This window comes from Mercenaria mercenaria, chromosome 3 (assembly GCF_021730395.1).
Source record: "Mercenaria mercenaria strain notata chromosome 3, MADL_Memer_1, whole genome shotgun sequence".
Classification (NCBI taxonomy): Eukaryota; Metazoa; Mollusca; class Bivalvia; order Venerida; family Veneridae; genus Mercenaria; species Mercenaria mercenaria.
In genome coordinates this window covers 72,603,899-72,619,900 of record NC_069363.1, presented here as the reverse complement: position 1 = coordinate 72,619,900, position 16,002 = coordinate 72,603,899, and the positions used below count along the sequence as shown (strand labels likewise).

The 16,002-nt window shown below is 38.5% G+C and overlaps 1 protein-coding gene across 6 annotated transcripts in view; it reads left to right on the top strand.

Moving 5' to 3' along the window:
• LOC123524421 (uncharacterized) overlaps positions 1-16,002 on the top strand; it is a 146,787-nt gene that overhangs the window by 71,035 nt on the left and 59,750 nt on the right. For 4 of the 6 annotated variants that reach the window (XM_045302612.2, XM_045302617.2, XM_045302616.2 and 1 more), the window contains exons 11-14: positions 3,014-3,100; positions 3,559-3,648; positions 5,542-5,631; positions 8,521-12,681. In XM_045302612.2, the coding sequence (XP_045158547.2) occupies positions 3,014-3,100; positions 3,559-3,648; positions 5,542-5,631; positions 8,521-12,681 (4,428 nt within the window). The remainder of the gene's footprint in view (positions 1-3,013; positions 3,101-3,558; positions 3,649-5,541; positions 5,632-8,520; positions 12,682-16,002) is intronic. The other 2 variants (XM_045302613.2, XM_045302610.2) reach the window with 1 other exon arrangement.

The window sequence follows — 16,002 nt, the reverse complement described above, 5'->3', positions numbered from 1 at the left end:
TCAAATGATCACCTCATCAAGACGATGTGCAGAACCCATGAGTCAGCCTTGTTGGTTCAAGGTCAAGGTCACAACTCAAGGTCAAAGGTTTGTGCCTGCCATTTTGTGTCCGCTCTATATCTCATAAACCCCTTGAAGGAATTTTATAGAACTTGGGTCAAATGATCACCTCATCAAGACGATGTGCAGAACCCATGAGTCAGCCATGCCGGCTCAAGGTCAAGGTCACAACTTAGGGTCAAAGGTTTTGAGCCTTCCATTTTGTGTCCGCTCTATATCTTCTAAACTCCTTGAAGGATTTTCATGAAACTTGGGTCAAATGATCACCTCATCAAGACGATGTGCAGAACCCATGGGTCAGCCTTGTCGGCTCAAGGTCTAGGTCACAACTCAAGGTCAAAGGTTTGAGCCTTCCATTTTGTGTCTGCTCTATATTTCCTAAACCCCTTGAAGGAATTGTATCAAACTTGGGTCAAATGATCAGCTCATCTAGATGATGTGCAGAACCCATGAGTCAGTCATGCCGGCTCAAGGTCAAGGTTACAACTTAGGGTCAAAGGTTTGAGCCTTCCATTTCGTGTCCGCTCTATATCTCCTTAACCCCTTGAAGGAATTTTATAAAACTTGGGTAAAATGATTACCTCATCAAAACGATGTGCAGAAATTATGAGTCAACTATGCCAGCTCAAGGTCAAGGTCACAACTAAGGGTTGAAGGTTTGAGCCTTCCATTTTGTGTCCACTCTGTATCTCCTAAACCCCTTGAAGGATTTTCATCAAACTTGGGTCAAATGATCACCTCATCAAGAACACATGAGTCAGACATGTCAACTCAAGGTCAAGGTCACAACTGAAGGTCAAAGGTTTCAGCTCTGTATCTCCTAAACCCTTTGAAGGATTTTCATGAAACTTGGGTCAAATGATCACCTCATCACAATGTTGTGCAGAATTTATGAGTCAGCCATGTCAGTTCAAGGTCAAGGTTACAGCTAAAATCAAAGGTTTACCCGTTCACAATCCATAGCAGTGGCGGGGGGATTTAGCTGTCTTTCAGACTGCCTTGTTGTTCTTTTTTTTGCTTTCACAACGGGTGTGTGGATGATGATAATTATGTCCATATTTTGGGGACACTTTTCAAAATACTTATTTTCGGGAAATATAATAAGTCTTGAGAAAATGAAAATAACTTAATATTTTATGCTGTCCTAATACTTTTTTAAGAAAATACGGGAGGAGATAGACTTTAATTATTATTGCTATCGCTGCAGTTATTTTGGAGAGCAACTGGCTGGTGCTGCTGACAAAAATACATGAAAGAAAAATAAAAATGTCTGTAAAAAGGAAGTTTAAGAAGAACAAATATGCCACCTTAAAAAGGAAATGTAGTGTACAAGAGAATAGTATTTGTCTACTGAGTGTTACATTTGAAATTCACTTATTGTACATGTATAATACTCCTTTCATAAAAGTGCCAATATTAAACATGTCAATTATAAGGGCAAGTGACTGTTCACTAAGGGCAAGCAGATTTTAGTGGTTACTAGTCCTGCAGGGTGAGTGGTGTGAAAAAATTACACCCCTGCCTTAAACTTGGCATAAAAATTCATGAGTTTAAGCTAGGCTTAAACCAACGGAAAACCAAAGGTGTATCTGTTGAAATAGTCTGACGACATGTATTTAATAATTTGACTAAAAGCCAAAGGGTATATAAAAAGCTGTGTATTTCAAGTGTATAGCATCTACCATCTACTACTACAGACATATATGTATTGATAAGACAATAGGCAAAGGCAAACCCAAGGGAATTCCACTACTGTAAAGATGTGTATTCGACCTACCTACTCTATTTTTTTCTGGCATGTCACAGGAAACATACATATTTTTTTTTTTGGCCTTGGATATTTGACATGTAGCATTGCCTAGTAGACTTCTACAAAATTTGTTCAAATCATGACCCCAGGGTCAAATTGACCCCACCCCATGGGGTTACTTGATTGTACATAGAAAAATCTTCAAAATTTTCTTAAAATAAACCAGAAGGCCTACAGCTTAGATATTTCACATGTAACATTGCCTAGTGGACCTCTACAAAATTTGTTCAAATCTTGACACCCCAGGGTCAAATTGACCCCACCCCATGGGGTTACTTGATTATATATAGAAAAATCTTCAAAATTTTCTTAAAATAAACCAGAAGGCCTACAGCTTAGATATTTCACATGTAACATTGCCTAGTGGACCTCTACAAAATTTGTTCAAATCTTGACACCCTAGGGTCAAATTGACCCAGCCCCAGGGGTTACTTGATTGTACATAGGGAAATCTTCATAAATTTGCTAAAAATAAACCAGAAGGCCTAGATCTTAGATATTTGATATGTAGCATTGCCTAGTAGACTTCTACAAACTTTGTTCAAATTATGACCCTCGGGGTAAAATTGGCCCCGCACCAGGGGTTACTTGATTGTACATCGGAAAATCTTCCAAAACATTTCTAAAAATCATCAGTTTGACATTTGAAACATGTAGCTCATATTACTCAGGTGAGCGATCCAGGGTCATGATGACCCTCTTGTTTCACTTAGAAGTTGTATGTAAGCTGGTATCTCAGTATCCACTAATTGGAATGGATTGAGACTTCACACACTTGTCCAGTCATGAGCTGATATAAAACACTATACAGGTTCCTCCGACAGCTCTTGTTTTTTCACTGGATTTACCTATGTATTAATGGGAGAAAAATAGTGTGCAAACAAGGCAATTTACAGGCTGTTAATACATGACTTTATTAACTTTATCTGCAGAAGCCCTTTGGATATGTTTGTGACCTTGACTTTGGTCTCGGTCACAACATTCCTGCAGACTTCTGCAGACATTAATACGTCTTGTTATCCTAACACTTGTCCATCTCCTAAATAGTATTTGATGATGCAGTGTAAAGATGAACCAGCTATAAGTAACGGAAATAATTTTAGCTAATTTACAACAAGCAGTTGAATCCAAGTGTATATTCAGCAGGCGGAGGTGGCGGAGGAGGGAGAGACTGTTATAAATGTGGAGAATGTGGACACATGGCCAGAGATTGTACTAATCCTCCTAAAGGTACGCTTTCTTCAAAAGCCCTGTCTAAAATTGCAAACAGGCTTGTTAGCTCACTTGAACCATACATGGAAAATTCCTTCTGATGAGATCTTAAACTGTAGGGCCACTTTCAAACTTCTCATGTTACTTCTTTGTATAAACATTGGGCAAAAAAGCTCATTAGTGAAATAGGTCTTGCTCAGTCTTGCATTGCCATGGGAAGAACTTCAAAGAAACCTGTGATTAGAATTTGATACGATTTCCAAGCATGGACCTGCCATTGATATCTGTTCGATTCTTGTAGAATGTTTTGGAAGATAATGATACAGTCTTCAGAAAATATTGAAAAAATGGTCTAGCAAGCAGACCAGTATGTTTTCATTGAAATGATGTGTAGATTGTCCTACATGGAAGTAGCTGAAGACAGGAATTGGAGTGGTTTTCATAATAATAGTGAGTTTGGAATGTTTACATTACAGCTGGATTTGGTGGTGGAGGTGGAGGTAGAGACTGTTACAAGTGTGGAGAAAGTGGACACATGGCTAGAGATTGTACTAACCCTCCTAAAGGTGAGACAGCATACCTGTATGTTTGTCCTGAGTTTGTCTCGACTTCTTTTCTGTTAAGTTGGTTTTGCTTATTGCTGATGTTTTATGGTCAAAGGAGTTTTTAAGGTCTGTCCAGTACTTTTAGCTCAATTTATATGGAGAGCTATCTTAATTGCCCTGGCGTCCACATCCATATCCACAACTTGTTTTAACCGCCTTAGTAGCCTTGTGGTAGAACGTCTGCTTAGAGTGCGGGTGGTCGCGAGTTCGATCCCCGGCCGCGTCATACCAAAGACGTAAAAAACTGGTTTAGTAGCTTCCTCCCTTGGCGCTCAGCATTAAGAGGATAGTGCTAGGACTGGTCAGCCTGGTGTCAGTATAATGTGACTGGGTGGGGTATCATGCCACGTGTCTATGGCGTGATATTCCAGTGAGGCAGCACTATAAAGTTGGGCATTGTGCTCACTGCTAGAAGTAGACATAGTTGTTTATATGACTGAAAAATTGTTGAAAAAGACGTTAAACCCGAACACACACACACACAACTTGTTTTAAGTTTTGATGCACTTTGATTACTACAAGATGGATTTGCTTCAGATTTAAGATAGTTAGTCCTCACTATCTATATTCGAAACTGTGGCACCAATATTTTGAGTATGCTATTAGCCTCCTACTGGTCTTTTGTCCAATAGCTTACTTAACATCTTCACAATAACTTAGAACCATTTGTTCAGGAACATTCAAACTTGTCAGCATGATTAGACTTATGAAGTACCTACTGTCTTCGGGGTCAATAGGTCAAAGAGGCTAGAACCTTGAGAACCATTTCAATAACTTGAGAACCACTGGACCTAGAACCTTCGAACTTGATAATATTTGCAGGGTTCCCACGCTACTGGGAAAACGGGAAAAGTCTGAATTTCAAAAATTGAATCCCGGCCGTGAAAATACCGGGAATTTGGCGAGAAAACGGTAAAGGTACGGGAAAATACTGGGAATTATCCAATTTTGCTAAGGGAAGTAATTCATGATTCAAAATGGCCGACATGGATGTCATTTCAATTTCCTTTTTCGAAAATACTGATGTTTTTGTGGTTGATGGGCCTATATAGGTAGCTATGCTTGAAATTTTAAACAGTAATTTTAGGCTTTCAGTCATTTTTGTGTCGATTTTTAAGAAGTCCTGTGAAATTCCGATTATTTTTCGAGAACAATTGTGAATATCGTGATTAGTGACACGCTTGAATTCAGTGATCAAACAACAACTTGACTGAAAATAATTTAATTCCTAGAAGTGTATCAAAGATTATATAAATAATGTAGGTGGCACCAGAGGTGTAGTTATATGAAGGAGTTGATTAATTCTTCACAACATGCTAGACAAGTAAATGATTCATAGTTTCCTTGAGAAACACAACTTCAGGACAGTAAGGAAACAAAATGAAAAAAAAAAAAAAGAAAAAAAGAAAATTTGCGGAGTGCAGAGCTATTTAATAAGTAGAAATTTTTAAGGAATATTGGGCCATCATGGCCCTCTTGTTCTTATATTTTTACACTGAATCTAGAAAAATTGACGGGAACGTACAACCCGATGTGTCGTACAGAGGTCCTTGAAAATCGCAACAAGGTCCTGGAAAAATCCTTCAATTTCATAGACGAAAAAGTGTGGGACCCTGATTTGGACCTAGAATTTTTAACTTGATCATATGATTGGGCTTGTGCAATGAAAATCTGTAATATATAGAAGGGTGAAAGTGCAAGAAAATTGAAATTTCAGCTAGGGTCCAGAAAGGGGTCAGGGCGAGGTTACGGCTCCTTGTAGGTGCCCCTCAAAGCCCATGATAATTTTGTTTGGTTAGTCTGTATGAACCCTTTCTCAGTGGATGTGTATGTATGGTAACTTTAATATTACAGCTGGATTTGGTGGTTCAGGAGGTGGTAGAGACTGTTATAAGTGTGGAGAAAGTGGACACATGGCCAGAGATTGTACTAACCCTCCTAAAGGTAATTTTTGAGAATTCAGTACTTACTTTGCTTCAGAGCTTTTAAGTTCGAATATCCTGTGCAGGTATTGTTTTGTTAGCTCACCTGAGCATTAAGTTCACATGTTGTGCATTTGCGATTGTTGCATGTACATCTTGAGTCTGTCATCTACAGTTTCTTTAAAGAACAGCTCGTAAACCACCAAGCCAATTTGAACCAGACTTCACAGGAATGTTCTTGGGTAGTGCTTCTTCAGATTTCTTCATATCTAATTGATTCATACATAATTTTGGTTGCCATGGAAACAGAGTGGAACAATTTTAAAATAACTTAGAAAGTCATTGATAGAAACAGCTGAGAGTAGTCGAACTGTCACTGTGAGAAACATCTGAGTAGAACTGTCATTGATAGAAAAGGGTGAGAGTAGGACTATCATTGATAGAAACAAGCAAGACTAGAACTCTCACTGATAGAAACAGGCAAGAGTAAAACTCACATTGATAGAAACAGGCGAGAGTAGAACTATCATTGATAGAAACTGGCGAGAGTAGAACTATCATTGATAGAAACAAGCGAGTCTAGAACTATCATTGATAGAAACAGGTGAGAGTAGAACTTTCATTGATAGAAACAGGCGAGACTAGAACTATTATTGATAGAAACAGGCGATAGTAGAACTCTCATTGATAGAAACAGCTGAGAGTAGAACTTTCATTGATAGAAACAGCTGAGAGTAGAACTGTCATTGATAGAAACCGCTGAGAGTAGAACTATCGTTGTTTGAAACAGTTCAGAGTAGAACTGTCATTGATAGAAATGGCTGAGAGTAGAACTGTTGTGAGAGAAACAGATGAGAGTAGAACTATTATTGATAGATACAGGCGAAAGTAGAACTATCGTTGATAGAAACAGCTGAGAGTAGAACTATCGTTGATTGAAACAGTTCAGAATAGAACTGTCATTGATAGAAATGGCTGAGAGTAGAACTGTTGTGAGAGAAACAGGTGAGAGTAGAACTATTATTGATAGAAACAGCTGAGAGTATAACTATTATGGACAGAAACTGGTGAGAATAGAACTGTCATTGATAGAAACACGTGAGAGTAGAACTGTGATTGATAGAAACACGTGACAGTTGAACTGTCGTTGATAGAAAAATGTGAGAGTAGAACTATCATTGATAGAAACAGCTTAGAGTAGAACTGTTATTGATGGAAAGAACTGAGAGTAAAACTGACATAGATAGAAACAGTTGAGAGAAGAACTATCATTGATAGAAATAGCTGAGAGTAGAACTATCATTGATAGAAACAGCTGAGAGTAGAACTGTCATTGACAGAAACAGCTTAGGGTAGAACTATCATTTGAAACAACTGAGATTAGAATGAACTGTCATTTATTTGTACAGTTGATCTAACAGTCTAAAATTTATCAGTAATTATGTCTCCCCCAGGAGACATATTGTTTTTGCCCTGTCCGTCCGTCCGTACGTCACACTTCATTTCCGAGCAATAACTGGAGAACCATTTGACCTAGAACCTTCAAACTTCATAGGGTTGTAGGGCTGCTGGAGTAGAGGACCCCTATTGTTTTTGGGGTCACTCCGTCCAAGGTCAAGGTCACAGGGGCCTGAACATTGAAAACCATTTCCGATCAATAACTAGAGAACCACTTGACCCAGAATGTTGAAACTTCATAGGATGATTGGTCATGAAGAGTAGATGACCCCTATTGATTTTGGGGTCACTCTGTCAAAGGTCAAGGTCACAGGGGCCTGAACATTGAAAACCATTTCCGGTCAGTAACTTGAGAACCACTTGACCCAGAATGTTGAAACTTCATAGGATGATTGTTCATGCAGAGTAAATGACCCCTATTGTTTTTGGGGTCACTGCGTTAAAGGTCAAGGTCACAGGGGCCTGAACATTGAAAACCAGTTCCGATGATTAACTTGAGAACCACTTGACCCAGAATGTTGAAACTTCATAGGGTGATTGAACATGCAGAGTAGAATAAAGATGACCCCTTTTGATTTTGGGGTCAGCCTGTTAAAGGTCAAGGTCACAGTGGCCTGTTCATGTAAAATCATTTTTTGGAAATAACTTGAGATGATTGGACATGCAGAGTAGATGACCCCTATTTATTTTGAGGTCACTTGATCAAAGGTCAAGGTCACAGGAGCCTGAACAGTGACTTGAGAACCACTAGGCCAAGAGTGTTGAAATTTAGCGGGATGACTGGACATGCAAAGTAGATGATCCTTATTGCAGCCAACCATCAGTGTCTCTTTGACTTTCGCTCCTGACCCCTATTGACTTCTTGCCTATAGGACTTTGCATTGGGGGAGACATGCGCTTTTTTACAAAAGCATTTTCTAGTTTACTTTGATTTGCACATAGTAATACTTTTTTTTAATGGCGAAGTTCATTATGTGTTTACCTATACATGTATACAGTGTGTACCGTGTTAAACCAAATGCATAGTACTGTCAATGCACATAAACTTGTTAATTATATGTTTATATAAACTATATGTGGTAATAGTTTAAGCGTTGAATATGAAATTTGGATCTCATATACCTTTTTAAAGTCAAGACAGGGTACTTCTGTTATCATATATCTACATGACAGGTTTTGTTACAAATGGTCAAGTAAATATAAAATACATGTCATGTTTAATTTTTGCAAACCGAACTTGCTATTGGAAGTACTTTATATATAAAGAAGCTATCCATCTAGCTTACAGAAGCTATGTTCTAAATGTCCAAGCAGCAAACAGTTCCTGAAATAATATCTGCAGAGGTAGCTAGGTTCTTCTTACACTATTAATAAGTGGATCAATTCCATGTTGAATCATATCAGTTTTAACATTGAAGTCTAGGTATAATAAAGACATGTTGTAATATTTCAGAGGGTGCAGGACCAAAAAGGGGATTTGGAGGGGGTGGTGACAGATCCAGTGGTGGTGGATTTGGGAACAAGAGTGGAGGGTTTGGAGCCCGAGCTGATACCACATCTGAAGACTGGGGTGATGGGACAAGCAAAGGCAGTTCCAGTGGAGGGTTTAGCTCTAGAGGTGGTGGCGGCTTTGGAGGTAGAGGTGGAGATGGTGCATCTCATGGAGGTGGGTTTGGAAGTAAGCCGGGAGATTCTGGAAGAGGGTTTGGTGCCAGAGGTGGAGGAGGATTTGGAACTAAATCTTCAGAAGATGATTGGGGCAGTGGTGATAGCAGTAGCAAGTCAGCTGGTGGGAGCAGTGGAAAGAGAAGCGGTTTTGGAGGTGATGGTACAGGTTTTGGTCGTCAGTCAAGTGGTTTCGGGAAGAGGGATATAGGTGGTGGTGGTGATGATTGGGACACAAAAGCATCTCCAGTTACCAGTCAGATAACTAGTCAAGCTGGGGATGGTTCAGGTACCAGCAGGAAAGGAAAAGATGTTGTATTCTCGTCACTGACATTGGATACAAGAGAGACTGTTGATGTTTATGTAGTGTATGTAACAAACCCCGAACAGTTCTGGTGTCAGATAATGAAGAACTGTCCAAGTCTAGAACAACTCATGGAAGAAATGAACATGTTTTATAACAGTTTACCTGAAGGTGATTTGAGTCTAGAGAGACCAGAGATTGGGATGCCATGTGCGGCCAAGTTTTCGGAAGATAACATGTGGTACAGAGCAGAAATTATCACTCCATCTCAACTGAATGTTGAGGTTCAGTTTGTTGATTACGGAAATATTGAGACTGTGGCAGCAGACAGATTAAAACAACTGAAGCCAGAGTTCATTGCTCTAAAAACACAAGGGATTAAATGTGGCCTAGATGATATTGTTTCAACTGATAAAATCTGGACTAAAAAGGCAATAGAAGACTTTGAAGACCTTACGCATGACAAGCATCTTGTTGCAAAAGTGATCAATAGAACCTCTGATATGACCCACATACTTGATCTTGAAAATCTGGACGAGAAGAAGAATATTGCGGAAGTTATGTGTGAGAAAGGGTATTGCAGATTCAGAAGTATGAAATCATCACCAGTAAAACAACAGATAGTGAAAAACCCATATCCATTACCGAGTTTACAGTCCGGGCAGGAACTTGATGTTTATGTGTCATGGATTGAAAATCCTGAAGAGTTCTGGATCCAACCTGTCAGCCAAGAAAATGAATTGATTGAGTTTGTTGAGAGAATACAGGAGCTTACAACAGGTGCTGGAGCAGATATTAAAACAGACTCTCTTATTGTAGGACAAGCTGTTGTTGCCCAGTTTACAGAGGATGAAGCTTGGTACAGAGGATATGTGGAAAAGTTGACAGGTGGTAAATGTAAAGTGCGGTTCACTGACTATGGCAACTCTGATATGGTAGAGTCTGTCCGTATTCCAACAGATGAACTATTAAAGGAAAGTTCTCATGCTCTAATGTGTAAACTTGTTGGGGTTCGACCTTTACAAGCTGGACAGTGGACTGCTGATGCTAGAGATATTATGGATGGTTTAGTTAAAGATGAAGTAGTTAAGTGTAAAGTTGTGGATATCTCTAAGGGACACTTTTCAGTTGAACTGGTTTCTAAAGGAGTGGATGTTCGACAAGAATTGATCCAAGCAGCTGTAGTGAGAGGCGAAAAAGAGACATCACCAGTGGTAAGTGTTGGTTCAGCAAAGTCATCTGGGCAAACCCTAAGATACAGTAACCAGGTACAACTGAATGTAGGCACAACTGAAGGTGTGTTTGTCTCTCACACTGACTCTGTGGCAAGTTTTTGGTGCCAGCCTGTGAAAACTGCTGCCAAGTTGGAAGATGTAATGGCACAGTTAGAAACCTATTGTAAATCAGGAACAGGTTTACAGGATTTCCCAATGGACATGGCCTGTGCTGCTAAATTCAGTGAGGATGATAGCTGGTACAGAGCCAAGGTAACAGCTGCCTACCCAGATAGCATAGAGGTATTGTTTGTAGACTACGGTAACACGGAGAAGGTCCTTAAATCAGATGTTTGTGAACTGACAGAAGAACTGGTACAACTGCCCCCTCAGGCCGTCGAATGCGAATTAATGAACTCCAGCAAAGCAAGTAATCAGTTGACTACCAAGTTTACAGAATTAATTGGTGAACAAGAGGTTCAGGCAACAGTTGTTGACTTACTAGACAATAGTGCTGTAGTACATTTAACGTTGCCATCAGGGAAGGATGTAGGAGAAGAGTTGGGTTTGTCTGAACCGGGATCTACCCCAAAGGCTTCCCCTGTTAGACCTGCAGTAGTAGCTGCATCTAGTCAGAAATCAGAACAAAAAGTGTTAGTGTACCCTCGGACAGAGATGCCCACTGAACCTACTTTGGTATTTGTCACTCAGATAATTAATGCGGGTGTGTTCTACATTCAGCAGGCTGATAAAGAAAGTCAATTGAACAAGCTAATGGCTGAAATATCAAAATACTGCCAGACAGAAGCCCAAAACATTCTATCACCTAAAGTTGGCGAGGCATGTTGTGCCAAGTTTTCTGATGATGGTTGTTGGTACAGAGCTAAGATAGTCAAGATTGATGGTAACAACTGTAGTGTGGAATTTGTAGATTATGGGAACTTGGAAGCAACAACATTTGATAATATAAAATCAATTACTGAACCATTTGTTGAAGCAGCACCATTTGTTTTGCAGTGTAGCCTTGAAGGTATTGTGCCAATGGATGTTGATTGGTCTGAAGATTCTGTCAAGAAATTTGAAGAATTAGCAGTAGGAAAAGATCTGAGTTGTGAAGTAGTCCAAGGATCAGAGGTGATACTGAAATGTGATAATACTGACATAGCTGAAGCTTTAGTTGAGAGTGGAGTAGCAAAGAGGGTAGAAGGAAGCACAAGAGCAACAAGTAAGACTCCAGGTAAACATCTGTCATACAATAAGGTAACATTACCTGTGCAGACTGTAGATGTTTATGTAAGTCATGTAATCTCTCCGGGAGATTTCTTTGTGCAGTTAGTGGACCAGGAAGAAAAGCTTAATCAGTTGATGGAAAAAATATCACAGATATACGAGTCGTCTGCAGATAGTCTGAAAATAGATACTGTGTTACAAGGTCAAGCAGTATGTGCTAAATATTCTGAAGATGAGGCCTGGTATAGAGCTGAAGTTACACAAATTGAAGGAAATAAAGTAACTGTACTATTTGTAGACTATGGAAATTCTGAGGAAACAACTATTACAAATCTGAGACAACTGGAAGATGATATTGCAGAAATTCCACCATATGCAGTCAGATGTAACTTGGACAAAGTAAAACCAGCACAAGGAGAGTGGAGTGAGGAGTCTGGAGTGTATTTTGAAGCTCATACATCGGAGAAAGTACTACAGTGTCAGTTCTTAACTGGAAGCAATGTTTGTTTGATACTGGATAGTTCAAATGTTGTTGATGCACTGCTGGAGAAAGGTTATGCTTGTGTAATAGCTGAAATAGAATCTCCCAGTAAACAAAAAGGACAATTTACATTACAGACTGTTCCAGCTGACAGTGTATCATGCTATGTTTCACATGTGGATGACAGTGGAACTTTATATATACAACTAGTATGCGAGGAAGACACACTCAGTACTGAGGTTGATAAGGTACAGACACTAGAATCTAACAAACCATTGGACATTGAAGCAGTGAAGAAAGGAGACTTAGTTTGTGCAAGGTTTACAGAAGATCAGAGTTGGTATAGAGCTGTTGTGACATCTACATGTGATGATTATGTTACGGTTAGGTTTGTGGATTATGGAAATAGTGATGAAGTGAAGCAGACGTCTGACTTGAGGGCTTTACCAGAAGATCATCAAGTAACACCACCACTGGCTTATGCATGTGGACTTCAAGGGCTGAAGAAACTGAACAGTAGTCAGGTCGAGTTACTGCGAGAAGTGACAGCAGATAAAGAGCTTACAGTCACCTTCATTACAAGTTCACCACAATATGAAGTACAACTAGAGGACGAGAACCACCAAGATATTGCACAGATACTCACTGGAGAATCAGACAAGCAGGTTGAAGAATGTGGAACAGAAGATGACCATGTAGAAGTTCAAGTGGAATCTGCAGGTTTGTTAAGGCATCGCCACAGTGGCGGCCATTACTCAAAATTTTACATGCAAATTTTCATAAAAATAAAAGATGATTAAAATTAATGGTAACAGTAAAGTAAATTATTTTGTCAGAATTATGTTCTAAATAGCTATGTGAACATACGCAAGTAAAAGGATGTGCATTTCACTACCTGTATTATGCCTTTATTATCCCCCGCCGATGAAATCGAGAGGTGGGTATTGAAATGGCGTTGTCCGTCCGTCCGTTCTTGTGTGCGACGTCCATTTGTCCGTCCGTCCGCAGCCATTTCTCAGTAATTAGCAGGTAGAATTTCATGAAACTTGAAATAAACATGAACCAACATACTGCAATGATGCCTGTCAAGTTTTTTTTTTGATTGGACAATTTTCCTTAGAGTTATTGCCCTTTATTTACTGAAAAATGTCCGTCCGCAGCCATTTCTCAGTAACTAGCAGGTAGAATTTAATGAAATTTAAAACAAAGATGAATCAACATACTGCAATGCTGCCCGTAAAGTTTTTTTTTTGGATTGGTCAATTTCCCTTAGAGTTATTGCCCTTGATTTAATGAAAAATGCCCAAAAATGTCTGTCTGCAGCCATTTCTCAGTAACTATCAGATAGAATTTCATAAAACTTGAAATAAACATGAACCAGCATATTGCGATGATGCTCGTCAATTTTTTTTTTGATTCAGTTTCTCTTAAGAGTTATTGCCCTTTAAGGAGGTAGGATACCTTGTTACAAGGGTAAATTCGAATTAGTTGAACCGTAGCATGTTTTTGTATTTCGTGTAATATGAAGTTTTAACTGCTACAATCTCAATTTCGTTTGTCTCTGTCCCTTCAAGTTCAATTTTTATCTAGGTTTGAAGAACATGACCCTCCAAAGGTATTTCATATTGAAAGAAGAAGGAAAATACGGATATTTAACACTTTTCAGTGTATTTTAGTTTCATTGATATCCGTAGAAGTCTGCATAATTGATCATTTTACTGGTATGCACGTTATCTTTCTAATATAAGCTTAAAATGTGTATGTCGCGGGGCTCGTGTTTCCATGGTAACGCATTTTCTCTCATTTTTAAACAGCTATGTATAAAAATAGGGGTTTTCCCGACGGCTTCAGTGCCATTCTGTTAATGACCAACATGAACTATTTGGGTAATATTATTAGCAAAATACCAAGCACTTTACATGGTACCCTATTTTCCTTAAATTTTAAAGTAACCATGGCAACAGAGATGTTTAAAATAGCTTATATCTTGCTGTTGTCGTGATTTCTTAAAAAAAATATTGAATAAGATTATCTTTTTAGTTGATGTAGCTTTAAAACATATTATTTCTAACGTAGGTTACATTTTCGTGTTATTTGCATTTATTCAACAAATTTCACAGCTTAGAATACGTACAGCAGTACCCCTCGTCTGCCATTTTTGATGGAAAAATCGTTCAGCGTGCTGCTATTATTCTCATGGATATTGTTGAAATGAAAATGAAAAGCTGAAGCTGTGTTTCTTAAATAGACCAGTGTCAACGCTTTTGAATTTTACATTTAGATACATAGGTCACGGGCTTCGTTTCCATGGTAACATCAATTCAATTCAAGAAACCACAATTTTCTACTGAAATTTGAACAATTTTAGATCTTAGTTTTTAGTATGTAAGTAACAAATTATCAATGGAACCTGAAAAAAGGTATTACAAATCAAACTGCTAGACTTTTTATTTGAAAATGGCCGTAACAAGTAACCTTTCACCCAACTATATTCCAAATAACATTGGTTGCCATCATCCATTTTCTTACATTCCGCATAACATTTCAATATAACTACATAAAAGAAGCAAAATATTGATTATTATTCAGAGCAAAAGACTCATAAAAAATATTTCAGCAAATAATGGTTATTTGAAAATAGTTAAAATAAAGAAAATGTACAGAATTACGTACTTTCAAGATAAAAGCTATTAATTTTGCGCGGTAACTGACACGTAACGTCATGACGTCAATGACGTCATTTTAAGGCAACATTGTTTGGAAGCGTTTCTGCAGCAATTTATTCATTATTATCTACATTATTAAAACATTAAAACAGATCACATCGCAATGCCCAAGTTTTTTTGATTGTCTTTCCAGAGAGACCTGATAATGACAAAGCCAACAAGTCTGTCGTCACATCTCGACTTCGTAAATCGATACTGAATAACTTCCAGCTTTGCGACATGCCGCAATACATAATTCTTAAGATACTCCTTAAGTGTTAAAAACCCACAGATTTGTACATAACAAACCAACCAGTTGGCAGAATACCATTAAACCACCTTGCCTTGGTCCCCCCCCCCCCCCCCCCCCCCCCCCCCAAATATTCGTTTTTAGTAATTTTTTTTCAAATCTTCCATGAATATTTTATCAACGTGCAAAGTTGTACCATTCCCCCACCTCACTCTCCACGTAGTCATGCCCACCTACACCGATCATGTATCTGCCCCCCCCCCCCCCCCCCCCCCCCCCCAATTTTTTTTTTCATTTTTAATTTTCCATCAACATTTATAATCAACATGTGATGTTTTGTACCGTCCCCCCCCCCCCCCCCCCCAAAAATAAGCGCTCAATTTCTGTTAAAATGATTTTGACTAATGAAATTATTTGCTTCTTCGTAACATCCTTAACTTTTTGCTAGGTTTTTTTTTTTTGCCATTCCTCACCACAAACCTTTTCGGCGGGGGATACCAATTCATTGAATTTGCTTGTTTGATATTTTTTCTGGCAAAAATGACAAAATTTTGCAATTTTACTGCAGTCAAACTCGATATCTATTCAGTACATGTAAAGAATAATTACAGCCAGTTGTAAAGCAGGCCATGAAGAAAAAAGTCTTGGGAAATCATGTTAAAATTATACCTGGTTACTGAAGTATGCACAAAAATCCAAACGCCATCAATTTATTCAAATTGTTTTATCTGTTCACATGTGCTTCACATAAACAGGTAATATTATAGGATTATTGTGGACTGGTTTACCTTCTAGCTGTGGTCAGGAATGCATGTACAAACAACATTTTAAATTAAAATTTACATTAGGTTGTCTTTTTGTGTCTAATCTAATAACCAGGAATAATTTTGACAACAAATCCATAAGAGTTTGTAGTATACATATTATACTTCAAAAAGAACTAAATTTTGTCCTTGTAATATGTGTTATAATGGAGTTTGACTTGGAGTAAGATTTCAATATATTGGGGTAAACTTTAGGTCTAAACGAGACTCAAACATTTTGCAAGCGGTGTATGTATTCTATGTCATCATATGCTTCTATGTT